The 14,443-nt window shown below is 35.8% G+C and overlaps 1 protein-coding gene across 4 annotated transcripts in view; it reads right to left on the reverse strand.

Moving 5' to 3' along the window:
* The window catches only part of LOC127625910 (protein polybromo-1-like), a 47,703-nt gene extending 33,283 nt beyond the window's left edge, over window positions 1-14,420 (reverse strand). For all 4 annotated transcript variants that reach the window (XR_007968382.1, XM_052101358.1, XM_052101357.1 and 1 more), the window contains exons 1-12: window positions 14,312-14,420; window positions 11,824-11,971; window positions 11,314-11,411; window positions 10,948-11,095; window positions 9,471-9,620; window positions 9,048-9,158; window positions 8,864-8,932; window positions 8,667-8,765; window positions 8,493-8,578; window positions 3,335-3,426; window positions 2,336-2,552; window positions 1,517-1,658 (exon numbers count right to left, since the gene is read on the reverse strand). Coding sequence is in view for 3 of the 4 variants with exons in the window: in XM_052101358.1 (XP_051957318.1) it covers window positions 1,517-1,658; window positions 2,336-2,552; window positions 3,335-3,426; window positions 8,493-8,578; window positions 8,667-8,765; window positions 8,864-8,932; window positions 9,048-9,158; window positions 9,471-9,620; window positions 10,948-11,095; window positions 11,314-11,411; window positions 11,824-11,961 (1,350 nt within the window). In the remaining variant the exon portion in view is untranslated. The remainder of the gene's footprint in view (window positions 1-1,516; window positions 1,659-2,335; window positions 2,553-3,334; window positions 3,427-8,492; window positions 8,579-8,666; window positions 8,766-8,863; window positions 8,933-9,047; window positions 9,159-9,470; window positions 9,621-10,947; window positions 11,096-11,313; window positions 11,412-11,823; window positions 11,972-14,311) is intronic.
* Between the last annotated feature and the right edge of the window lie 23 nt (window positions 14,421-14,443).

Here is a 14,443-nt window from a genome sequence, read left to right on the forward strand (position 1 = left end):
AAAAAGGCAGAAACTCACAAGTCCACTAACATTTAATAATAATAATAATAAGCTAAAAGCACCCTTTTCAAGCTTTTTAATTATTCAAATTTAGAAAAGTAACTGCACAATTTTGTAGAATTTGCAAATTTTTTCAGCAAGTATGCTACTAGTTTTTTAGATTACATTACACTTTAAAATACACATAATCAGATTCCTGTTACTTTTGACATGAATAAAACAAAAGACTAACCCATAGATGAATGCATACATTTAATGAATTACAATTATGACATTTGTGTACAATTCTAAATTTTTGGGGGGAGATTTGAGAATAAATTACGCCACAATTAAATTAATACCACACATATTTAATATCCTCTGACTCACACTGCTCTTTTAAAGGGCTCTTTTAGGGGCAAAATCTGAAAATGATCAATTAACAATTTATTGCCATTGTCTAATCATGTAATATTTTATTATTTTATAATTTAATCATGTCAAAAGTAACAGGAATCTGATTATGTGTATTTTAAAGTGTAATGTAATCTAAAAAAACTAATAGCATACTTGCTGAAAAAAGCATATCCTGCCTTAATTTGCTTTTTTGGACCTTCAGAGTTCTGGCTACCATTCAATTGAATTGTAAGGACCTACAACCTACATAGCTGAGATATTTTTCTAAAAACCTTTGCTTGTGTTCAGCAGATGAAAGAAAGTCATACACATCTGGGATGGTATGGTGGTGAGTAAATTATGTGAAAATGTTAATTTTGGGGTGAACTATCCATTTCAAATTTAAAACCCAATTTTTTATATATATATTTTATTGACATAATTTAAATAATGCATTTAATAGAAATAATCATGTACAAAACTGTAAACTAAAGTATAGGAACAGTGCTTCTAATGGAAATGCTGGATTTTTAAATGTTTATTTAAGTCATCTCTTGGAATAGCCTATCTAAAGGCAAACAAAATTAGGTTTTTCCCATACAATAAGAGAGTATTAAAACAGATTTTAGACTTAGCAGTTTTTACAGAAGAGTAATACTGACAGCTTGGTCAACAATTAATGGAGGTCCAGGCTCTTAATCTTACGTTTTTCATTTGTAGGAAGTACCACAGGTTAGACAATGGATGGCTCATCATTGTGTAGGTCAATGTAACTATTGTTTCTATAAAACAAACTAGACTATAGCATTGTGAATTGGCAAAAAAAAACAGAAAGTAGAAAATTCTCAGTTTAATTCAAATGAGTTCCACAGGTTTTGTGGTCTGTGCCATGCTGTTTAGTGTAATTCACAAGATCCAGTCAAGCATGGTGTATGACACGTCCACACAAACGTGCCACACTGTACAAATGGGTGGAACAAATCTTCTTTTATTATCAAGTAAGAGTAGTCTTCATTTTAGCTTACCTGTCCATCTAGGGCACTAAAAATCATCCCAACTGTCCCACCAATATGACACCCCTGGCACAGTAACTCTAAATCTGCTATTAGCACAGAATGGAACACAAACAAAGTTGTATTACCTGCAATATGTGCTGCAACTTTAGGACGCGCTTGTAGATATGAGTGTTGGGATCATTGTAGCGCTTTGCATTCTCAAACATCAGGTTAAGATCTGCATCTATCTGTTCCACACTTTCATACTCATTAGTCTTCATCTTACCCCTGAAGAGAGACAAAAAATAAGTAACATAAACATGGACGGAGGAACAAGTTATACAATGGCAATGTTAAATACTTGATTCTGATTGGTTAACAGATGTTTTAAGGTGCTGATTTTGATTCAGTAATTGCACGACTATAAAGTAGTTTTATATTATTTCGCCAAATTATTAGCCATACAGCCTGCCATAGCAAAATAACCAAATAAAAACAAAGACATTTGCTATGCAAATTGGATAAAAATGACAAACTACTGTATTTTTATATAATCCGAAACACATAGACATTCACACGCACACAGAACCTTGGAGCTTAGGTAACTTCAACACACAAGAGCGTTTTAGGGATGAAAACCTGCATTGATTTTCAATAATTCAACAGTCTATCATCAGTTATGCCTTACAACCTGGTAAAACTGCAGAATGAACAATTGATCAATTAAGCATATGTTTACACCAACATTTTGCCACCTACTGGTAAATCATTATAAAATAATTAACATTATTATTTTAATAAAATCTGGGTTTAGGCAGAGTTTAGCAAGCATACTCTCTGTTTATCACTGAAGACATCTGCATTGAAACAGTGTGGGTAATTTTAGTCAAATAATTTTTTAAAACAGCACGTTCAAAACTAAACATCCTGCTAATCATGCAATGCCTGGTGTTGTTCTGTTGTACCTTATCTGCTGGAGGGAGATTGGATGGCTGATTTGCTGGAAGTAGTCGGGGTAGTCCTTCCTGGAGGGCAGCTGAAAGAAGGGCTCGGCTAATAGATGCCCCTGGCTGTTCCTGCCACCCCGTACTGTCTCATACATCTGGAAGATGGGGTTACTCATGTCTACACTGGAGTTGACGGTCTCAGCCTCTGATTCACCCTCATCATTATGAACAGAGCCTTGACGACATGGATACAACAAATCTAATTAATTTACTATATATGCCAATGCACAAATGTTTACCAAATCAAAGTAAGACACACATTAAATTTGGGGAAGTATATTTTGTAGATTTTAAAGCGAAAGTTCCCCAAAACATTTTTAATTCTCTCATCATTTACTCACCCTCATGCCATACCAGATGTGTATAACTTTCTTTCTTCTGTAGAACACAAACAAAGATTTTTAGAAGATTTCAGCTCTGTAGGTTGATACAATGCAAGTAAATAGTGACCAGAACTTTCAAGATCCAAAAATCATATAAGGCAGTGTAAAAGTAATCCATAAGACTCAAGAGGTTAAATCCATGTTTTTAGAAGTGATATGATAGGTGAGTAGGTGTGGTTGACAAACATATCACTATTTAAGTCCTTTTTGTGAAATGTGAAAGTTTAAGTGGAGATTTATAGTAAAACATTATTGAAATATTGATCTGTTTCTCATCCAAAGTGATTGCATCGCTTCAGAAGACATATATTAAAACACTGGAGTCATATGGATTACTTTTATGCTGCCTTTATTTGATTTTGGAGACTCACTTGCATTGAAAGGAACTACAGAGCTGAGATATTCTTCTAAAAATCTTCATTTGTATTCAGCAGAAGAAAGAAAGTCATACACATCTGGGATAACATGACTAAATGATGAAAGAATTTAAATTTTTTGGTGAACTATTCCTTTAAGTCTGATGCTAAAACAACCTGTGAATTGTTACATTTAAAAATCATTATGTCCAAGATACCAGTAAGAATGGCGTCCTCTTCACTTTCTGATCCATACTGTAGAGCTGTAGTGATGGAGGAGAGACGGTCTCCTTGTGCAAACTTTCTATTCCTGCTCACAAAAATATATATGATTTTAATGACATCAACACTGTTAACACTGCATGTCATCAAAAAGTAGAATCGAAATGTGTATGTTTGTATATATATATATTCTTAATTTATTTTCAAGGTTAAATCATTGGCAGATCTTTCAAGGCTTTACTGGAGAGGAGAGGTATCCAAGTCACATCAGCTGACCACTGGTGCTCCTCTAGGATCAGTGCTTGGACCCCTCCTCTTCTAAATATACACAACATCACTCTGACCGATCATTGAGGCACATGGCTTTTCCTACCACTGCTACGGTGATGACATGCAGCTCTACCTGTTGTTCCAACCTGATGACCCTACTGTCTCAGCTCGTATCTCTACCTTCCTCTTGGACATTTCGGTCTTCGGTCTGGTCTTCAATCAGCCAAAAAAGGCAATGTCAATTCAAGGCTTTGACTCTAGCCTTCAGGATAGCCAATGGAACCACACCCTCTTACTTAAATTAAATTCCCCAGGTCTATGCTCCAACTCGCTCTCCGTGGTAGATGAACGAGTTGCGCCTGGTTGTCCAATCACAAAGATTCATCTCAACATCCAGAATCAGCTGAAAACACATCTGTTCCACGAGCACTTAACCAATCAACACTAATTGTACTTACAACCCCAAATCTGAAAAAGTTGGGGCAGTATGAAAAATGCTAATAAAAACAAAAAGTGATTTGTAAATTATATTCACCCTTTTCTATATTGAAAGCACTACAACTACACATTATATAATTTTTTTACCTTGTGGATTTCATTATTTTTTGAAAATGTACAGTAATTTCAAATCAGATGATTGCAACACACTCCAAAAAAGTGTGATGCGAAATCTGAGATGTTAAACAGGTGAGGCAATCGTGTCATAATATATAAGAAGCCTCCAAAAACAGCCTAGTCCTTCAAGAGCAAGGATCATTTGAGACTTATAAATTTGCCAACAGATCTTACAGCAAATAATCCAGCACTTAGAGAACTATGTTCCCCAAAGACATATTGGAAGGATTTTAGGCATTTCACCCTCTACAGTGCACAATGTAGTTAAAGATTCAAGGAATATATTCAAACCTCAGTGAGTAAAGGGCAAAACGAAAACTACTTCTGAATGTGCGTGATCTCTGATCCATCAGACGTCACTGACTTAAAAAACATAACTAATCTGTAATAGATATCATGAGCATGGGCTTGGAATATCTTTAGTAAACCTTTGTTAGTCAACACCACTCGCCGCTGCATCCACGGATGCAAGTTAAGACTTTGCTATGCAAAGCAGAAGCCATACATCACCACTGTCCAGAAGCTCTTCCAACTCTTTGGGATCAGTCTCATCTTAGCTGGAAAGCAGAATAGTGAATATGTGATTTTTTTGGTCTGAAGAGTCCACATTTCAAATAGTTTTTGAAAAACAAAGCTTTTGTGTTACCCGGGCCAAAGAGGAAAAGGGCCATCCAAGCTGTTATCAGCATCAGGTCCAAAAGATAGTATCTGTATGGGTCCGGGGTGTGTCAGTGCCCATGGCATGGGTAACTTGCACATCTGTGAGAACACTATGAATGCAGACAGATATGTACACATTTTGGAGCTACATATACTGCCATTCACCACAGTCTTTTCCAGGGACATCCCTGCATTTTCCAGCAGGACAACTTCAAACCACATACTGTACGGATTACAAGTGCATGGGTGTGAAGCAGAGAGTGCGGGTGCCAGATTGGCCTGCCTGCAGTCCTGACCATCTCCAGTTGAGAATGTGTGGCGCATTATGAAGCACACCATATGGCAACAAAGACCCCGTATAATTATGCAGCTAAAGACTTACAAAATGGATGAATGGGGGAAATTCCACTTTCTAAACTTAACAAACTTGTGTCTTCAGTGCCTAAATGCTTAATAAGTGTTATTAGAAGAAATGTGTAGTTACACAGTGGTAAACACTCGAATGACCCAACTTTTTTGGAGCATGTTGCAATCATCTGATTTGAAATTATTGTACATTTAAAAAAAAAAAAACTATTCAATTCACAAGGAAAAACATCATATAATGTGTAGTTGTAGTGCATTCAATATGGAAAAGGGTGAATGTAATTTACAAATCATCCCTTTTTTTTTATTAGCACTTTTTTCGGAATTGGAGTTGTACTATTGAACTTAACTTGCACTTACTGTACAAAAACAAAAAAATCTTGTTCGATGAGTTTGGCAGTAAAACACTGTAGATGTTGTTGAATTTTGTATGACAAATTGCTTGCTATGTTCTTCATTTGTAAGTCGCTTTGGATAAAAGCATCTGCTAAATTACTAAATGTAAATACGAAGTGGCACAGCAAAGATATTATATTGTCAGTTGTCAATATATATGCTTTAACAAGTTATGGTCATTATCACAAACTATGCCAAGAAAGGATGATCAGGATCCTACAAAGCAAAGGATACATACTAAATAAATAAATGGGCATGAAATATTGATTTAAGTCAACATTATTTTATAATGTGAGACTGTGATGTGATACAAGAGACAAAAAACAAGCACAGCTATAGGGCTGCAACAAACTATTATTTTGATAATCGATTTATCAAACGACTATTTGAACTGTCACAGTGTGTCACTGCTATGTTCTCAAGGACTCTTATTTTGATATGGTTTTTTGTCTTATGTCATCAGTTTGCCATAAACTACATTTCCCATGATGCACTGCCCTCATCAGCCATCTGTTCCCCATCTTCCTCACCTGTTCTCCTCTTCCTCATCAGCACCTGTTTGTATAAATACCCTCTAGTTTTGTTTGCACTTTGTCAGTCCTTGTTCCTTGTTACAGGTTTTCATGTTATCACAGATGACTGTTAAGTTTTATAACCTTCTTCTTCATCATCTTCTAGGTATTCTTGTCTTCTTTATGGATTAAACAAAAGTTGAATTTAGATCCTGCTCTCTCGCCTCATTACTACAAAACTTTAAAAGGACGATTATTCGACTATTCAGCCATTATTGCAACGATTAATCATTAATCTTAACAAATTATTTAGCTTGTGCCCTGACTTAAAAGGTTGTATTAAGTGTGCTTACTAACAGTAAAGAGGACAAAATCATCCATCAAAAAAACCTCTAAATGGCATGAATTAAAGGGGAAAAACTACATTTTATTAAGTTTAATTCTGTAAAGAAATTCACTGCAAAAAATCCTATTTTATCAAGTGGATTTTCTATAAATCCTTAAAACAAGATAATTACATATAATATATTTAGATATTAAATATAGATCTTAAATATAAGTTTATTTTGTATATAAGTGTATTTTTTTCACTTGGTTATAATTCTATGAGTGCAGTAAAGACAATATACTTATATTCAAGATCTATTCTATAAAAGCTTCTCAAATATTTCATATGATGCTTCTCAGGTGAATGCATCTTTTTTTTTAAAGGATGTTTAGACATTTTAAAATATTTGTATTTTTAATATTATAACATTCTCAGATAACCATTTTTTTCTTCATCAGTATAGCTGTAAAGCAAATGTATGTTGATTTAAAGGAGTTTTAGATATTTATATTGGAAAACAATAAAAAAACTATTTTGTTGCATTGTATAAAGACTTCCTCTCTCACCTTTCTGTTCACTTCAATCCATCATTAACTCACAAAAAAAAACCTCTAATTAAAAAAGCTGCGTATTGCCAATTTTCTTCACAATAAGAGATGCACAGTGACATATATTATCATTCAATAAATTGCGTGCCATCATGTTATAATCTAGCTGCAGCAAGCGCACGCTCTTGAGGGATGAGCATTCACGCGCCAGAGTGCGCATCAGCCGGGCGTAGTTTCAATATCTCCCCCTTAGATTGGGACATTTGCGCAACTCACAGACGAGGCAATGACCACACAGAGAAATTACAGGTTCAGAGTTTGTAGTTATTTACATGACCTGCTTCCGTATTATTTGAACTTTAATAAAGCTATAATGCATTAAATATAACTGCATTTAAGATACACTGGGATGTTTCCTATAAAGACACTCAACATGCAAGTTTTGCTCCAGCTCCACTTATTCCACAACGAGAGTGCATCTGTATTTACTTATTTTGTATTTTTGCATAATAATTCCCTCATACTTTGCGATCTACATCATCTGAAGCTGTGAAAGTTTAGAGTGCATCTGGACTGAGCTGTGTAATTCTTCCTCTCCTCAGTCAGGTGCGAGCTGTAGTACTGCTCTTGCACGTCATCATTAGAGTTTAACGTGATCTCATGTTACGTTAAATGAGATCAAACGACTATTCGACAACGAACAGTTTTGTAGACAATTATTTATTGTTGACGTTGTCGAAAACCTCGACTAATCGTTTCAGCTCTACACAGCAATGTAGCAAATAGGTCATTACACAAAGATATTTAACAGCAGAATTCCACGATTGGCCAAACAGAACCTAACCAAACATAAAGTATTGCAGAGAGCCATTTAATAATTGTTAATAACAATAGCAGTAAATGGTGACTCACATTAAAGCTTAAAAAACAACTAAAGTGTCATAAAAGTAGTACATGTGACTTGTGCATCATATGTCAAATCTTCTGAAGGCATACAATCACTTTGTATGATAAACAGACCCAAATTTTAGTGATGTGCACTCAATTAAAAGAAAATCATTGATCAGATCCTGTAAAAAGAGCAAAAATCAAACATGGCAATACGTCGCTAACATCAAAATTCATGACGTGTGGTCACAAGATGCACAAAAACTAATAAGAAGACTTTGAATGTGACGCATGAGTCATGTGGAAAACTTTTATGACACATTGTGTTGTTTTTTAAGCCTTAAAGTGTGTGATTATTTACTGCTTTTGTATTCAAATTGCCAATCAGAACATCCTTTAAAATATCTACTTTTGTGTTCAGCCGAATAAAGTTATACATGTGAATAAACAATGACAGAATATAATTTTTTTTGGTAAACTATTCATTAAATACCTATAATATGATTAGCACTTACATCTATGACTAACTTACATGACACACCCCTTATAAGACCTCATTGAGGTAACATACCTGATCCTGATGCTGGTTTTAACAGGTTCAGCATGTTCAAGTTCCATCTTCCTCTGTGCAAAGATCTTTTTGATGGTGTTTGCATCCTGAAAATATTCATAATATTCATAATTCAACAGGCAAAAGAATGCAGGTCTAAGATATGAAAGAGGTTGCATTCCAGGGATACATTACTTTAAACACTTGTGATCCTGGTTCGTTGTAGGTTTTGGCATTTTTGACTAACAGGTCAATATCTTTTGCCATATGGTTTACACTTTTGTAGTAGCCCATCTATTGAAAAAACAAACAAACAAAAAACAACAACTTACAAATAAAATAAAGAATAAATGGTAATAATACATATGCTATACACGAGTGGTGAAAGATACCTGTCTTCTGTGGGCAATGGCCTTCAGATCTATTGGATCTTTAATAATAGCATAATAATCTGGATATTGCTGAAATGGAAGGTAAATTATCAATCAAAAATAATAATAATAAAAATAGCAAACATTGTCCAAACAATGGTCTGTACAGTGGCTTTAAATATAATCTGGAATAACTGTCACAAACCATTTTAGAGGGAAGCCTCTGGAACAGTTCACTAATGAGACGTCCGTGTTCTGTGCAAGTCAGCACAGCATCCAGAAGCTGCCCGAGAACTTCCTTAAGGCTTGAGATAGACTGGAAACACAAAACAAATCAGAATGAACTTGTCTGGACACATATAAATCACAGTTCACAATCTGAAATAAAATGTGCTTCATGAAGTAACATATAAAATAACTGGTTTTATTCACATACCAAAAATCTTACCATCACTGAATCAACCTGAATATATTAGATTACACCAACAAAACACATTTTAAGGGGTTAGATCAGGTATAAATAGCTCCTTAAAGTTACCAGGTTTCACAGTGTAGGTGACCAAAAGTATCTCTTAAAAATTAAGGTCTAATAAGGTGTAAGTAAAATCCTCAAAAAAGCATCTCTGACCTCCTCTTCAATGAGGCCTCCAGGGTTTTCCTGTGTGTCGTCACAATAGTCATCATCTTCGTCATAGTCCCCTCGCTGTATAAACTCATTCTTTGTGCGAATATACAGATCCCAAAGCTTACAAGCAGCTCTGTACTCTGGAGTCTCTGGCTGCAAAAGAAAAACTGCACTTTTATTTGTAAAAAACTTTGTATTTTTGCAGTTAGAAAATTTCACACTTGACCAGTGTCAGATCTAAAACAATAAATCAAGAACAATCAATATCTCAAATCCTCTGATTGGATGAGCAGTGTTCCAAGAGTGCTGATATACAGTCCAACAGCACTAGGATGCTTCACTATTTGTTATGTTATGAGTGAGCAATAGAGTCCTTGACTTAAGTGATTTGGACAACAACACTGGAATGATCATGACTGTATCAATGGAAGGGAATGAGAACAATTCGTTAAGAAACACAGATTCATTATGAATGAAGCACAACTAGTTCCAAACCAGAGTATGAAAGCAGAGGGTGGAGTTGTGCTTGAAGCTTGAGAAGAAATGCAAGAACTAACTGGGCAATTTTAGTTTGAAACATTCATATTTGAATATTATTTACTTGTCTGCTGAACTGTTGTATAAAAGCAATATCACACTTGTAATCGTGCTATTGGTCTAAATGTCAGCATGGCTGTGATTACCTGCATTATCATGCCCATTCAAAACAACAGAACTCTTGTTTGTATAATATTGTATAAAGTGATAGTTTACCCAAAAATGAAATTTCTGTTATCATTTACTCACTCTCATGTCGTACTAGATGCATTTAATTTTTTTCTTCTGCTGAACACAAACAAATAATATTTCAGCTCTGTAGATCCTCAGAATGAAATGTAATGTGTAACAACATTTTAAAGCTCAAAAATGCAAATAATGGCAGCATAAAAGTAATCCATAAGACTCCAGGGGTTAAATATATATCTTTAAAAGTGATATGATAGGTGTGGTTGAAAAACAGATCAATATTTAAGTCCTTTTTTACCAAGAATTTTTCTTCCTGCCCAATAGGAGGCGATATGCACAAAGAATGAGAATCACAAGAAACAAAAGAAGAATGTTGAAGTGAAAGTGGAGCTTGATAGTAAAAAAGGACTTAAATATTGATCTGTTTATAACTCGCACTAATCATATAGCTTCTGAAGATATGGATTGAACCACTGGAGTCTTATGGATTACTTTTATGCTGCCTTTTTGTCCCTTTTGGAGCTTCCAAATTTTGGTACCCATTCACTTGCATTGAAAGGACCTACAGAGCTGAGATATTCTTCTAAAAATCTTTGATTGTGTTCAGCAAAAGAAAGTCATACACATCTGGGATGGCATGAGGGTGAGTATATGATGAAAGAATTTTCATTTTTGGGTGAGCTATCCCTTTAATAATAAAGCACTTCCAATTATTTATAAACTGTATTGAGATCTGTTTGTGGTAATAGCATACTTTGTAGTACGTCTTGGCATTGTTGAATAATAGCTGAAAATCGGCTGTGAGATGTTCAACATCATCATACTCTTCCATCTTCAGCTTCTGCTGGATCTTCATCATGTCAATCGGCTGAGACACCACATCATAGTAATCCGGCTGGTTCCTGGAGGGAGTTACCGATTGTTTTATACATTATGATGTAAAAACTGCACCTTTCGGATGTTTTTTCAACGGTCTCAACAAAATCTAACCTGGACCAAAAAGAAGTTACACTGGGAAATGTCCATATTTAGATCCTAGTGGTAAACTATGATGGTGTAGAAAATGTTAATGGTGTAAGAAATTTTCAGTTTGAACCAAATAAACCTGTTTTTAACTAACCTTCTCTTTGGTGCTCTGATAAACAGTTCACACAGCATCCTGCCCTGATCATCCTTATAGTCTCTGATAGTGTTGAACAATTCATGACACACAGCAATCTGTGATGAAACAAACAGGACACAAATAAGGCATGAAACACCGCAAGTAAATACATTTTTACTATTTATAACTAGACTTTGTAATGTTAGAGTAGAGCAGTTAAAACATCAATGCACCATTGTGGGTAAGGACCCACAATGGTACATTTACATTTATGGATTTTGGCAGATGCTTTAATCCAAAGCGATTTACAGTGCACTTATTACAGGGACAATCCCCCCAGAGCAACCTGGAGTTAAGTGCCTTGCTCAAGGACACAATGGTGGTGGCTGTGGGGATCGAACCAGTGACCTTCAGATTTACAGTTATGTGCTTTAGCCCACTATGCCACCACCACTCCCACAAACTGTGTTAATGTGCAATCTCTAAGGTTCTCACATTAAATACATATGTTAAATGTTTTGAACTCACAGGGTCAACAGTGGGAATGTATGTGGTTCTTCTCCTCTTCCGACTGGTTGAAGGTATGGATGTGCTTTGGCTGTCCTCAAAATCTCCTCCACTCACACTGCTGGACGGAGACGTGGCTCTCCATCGTTTGGAGCCCATCGCAAAAGCCCTTTTACAAACAAAGGATGTCAATATTCAGGTTAATATTCAGTAAACCATTAGTTTACTACATACAGCCGGTCCACTGTTATTGCTTTTGTAGTAAATAACCAGTAATCTAGTTAGAATAATCTTACTGTACAATATTAAAGTGAAAACTGGCTTACTAACAGAATTAGTGGCAACTAATATATCAAGACTGAGTTTGCTTTTTAATAAAATGTACCATTATAACAATAGTTCCTACCAAAATGGCATCATTAGAACAGTTCTTAATGCAACAAATCTGTGGTAACTTGGTATGAGCCATCACTGTAATACAAAATACATACACTGCCTAGCCAAAAAAAAGTTTCATACTCTAATATTTCATTGGACCGCCTTGAGGTTATACCCTGCAATTAATTGTGGCATTGTTTTGACAAACTTATGCAAAGTCATAACATTTATTTCCGCCCAGAGTTGCATACATTTTTGGATGAGATCTTGTACTAACGACTCTGAGCACTCTGTAAAGTCTTCTCCAACACATCCCAAACACTTTCAATGGGGTTAAGATCAGGACTCTGTGGTGGCCAATTCATGTGTGAAACTGATTCCTCATGCTCCCTGAACCACTCTTTCACAATTTGAGCCCGATGAATCTTGGTATTGTCATCCTGGAATATGTCTGTGCTGTCAGGGAAGATAAAAATCCATTGATGGGATAACCTGGTCAACCTGCTGAGCCTAGACCTGACCAACTGAAGCAACCTCAGATCATAACAGTGCCTCCAGAGGCTTGTACAATGGGCACTACGCATGACGGGAACATCGCTTCATGCACTTCGCTTCTTATCCTAATGCAACCATCGCTTTGGAAAAAGGTATATCTGGACTCATCAGAACACATTATCTTTTTCCATTGCTCCACAGACCAATCTTTATGCTCCCTGTTAAATTGAAGTCGTTTTTCAGATTAGCCTCACTAATAAGTGGCTTTCTTTTGGCCACACAGCTGTTTAGTCCCAATCCTGTAAATTCTTGTTGCATTGTGCATGTGGAAATGCTCTTACTTTCACTATTAAACACAGCCGTGAGTTCTATTGTCAATTTTTTATGATGTGTTTTCAAGTGTTTTAGTGATCTCCGATCATGATCATTTCAAGACTTTTCTTGACCACATTTCTTCTGCGAAGTTGACGGTTCAACACTATCATTCCAGGTTTAAATAATGTGTTGGACAGTTCTTAACCCAATTCCAGTAATTTCAGTAATCTCCTTAGTTGTTTTCTTAGCTTGAGGCAGGCCAATAATTTGCCCCTTCTGAAACACAGTAACATATTTTCCATGACCACAGGATATGTCTTCCAACATGGTTGTTTAAGAAATGAGAAGATAAACACTGCATCAGTTAGGGTTTGAAGAATTGTTGCCAGCAGAAACATATTCATCACTGCAATAATGATTCAATCATAGGCTCTTAAGTATCTGCTTATTTACAGCAAATCCAAATGGTAACTTTATTTTTTGCCCAGTCAGTGTAAAATAGAAATACAATAAAATGACTCAAAGATTCTGGATGCTTCTTGCATTGTTAGAAGGAGATACCATATTAATTTCAATATTATTTGCTACAGTAGTAACAAAAGCCTATAACTAAGGTATTTTATTGGAAACTATGGATACCATTGTACATTTTTGTAAGGGGAAACCAACTGGAAATTATTCCAAAATCAAATGCATTAATTATCAATCAATATAGCCTAAAGATTTTGATTGCTTTTGTAGTAATAAATTAAGAGTAATCCTGTAGTACAGTAATACTAGTTGATTCCAGCTTACTAACAGAATTATTGGCAACAAAATGTCTAGACATTGATGTGCTAGTTATGAGGACGATAACAGTCTATAGTTTTAAAACAGACAGGACAAGAATCATGGCAAAAAAAAATCGCTGATTGCTATATATCAATACAAAAGAAAATATCTACTGCACAGACTAGATCTTATAATGCTACTTACAATAGCCTCTACATTACATAACTGATATTTGGGGAGAAAATGGATGTTATGAGAGAAAGCATGAACCTGTGATCGGAAGAACGTATTATTATTGTTTGCTGGGCAATGATGATGGTGATGGTCAGGTGGTGGGACCGTTATGTGTCTGCACACTGCACAGGCAAGCTGTATGACACATACATCAGCACAGGCAGATAAAAACAATGGCACGCGCGCACACACACGCACACACTGAGAGGCGAGCTGGGCCGTGCAACACTCTGCGCGATGATGCGCGAGCTTTATTATAGCTTGAACAGCAGTCATGGCAGCACATACACATATCGGCGCGAGCTGCAGGCCTTACCGTCAGAGTCTGCTCAGCTGTCTCTCTAAGCTGTCTGAGAAACGAGACACATTCAACACTGAGGCTGATTGACTTATTAAGAAAGCAAGAGGGAAAAAAAATTAACCCCTCACAGTGCGAAAGCGAAAGCGG

The sequence above is a fragment of the Xyrauchen texanus genome, chromosome 32, assembly GCF_025860055.1.
Source record: "Xyrauchen texanus isolate HMW12.3.18 chromosome 32, RBS_HiC_50CHRs, whole genome shotgun sequence".
Classification (NCBI taxonomy): Eukaryota; Metazoa; Chordata; class Actinopteri; order Cypriniformes; family Catostomidae; genus Xyrauchen; species Xyrauchen texanus.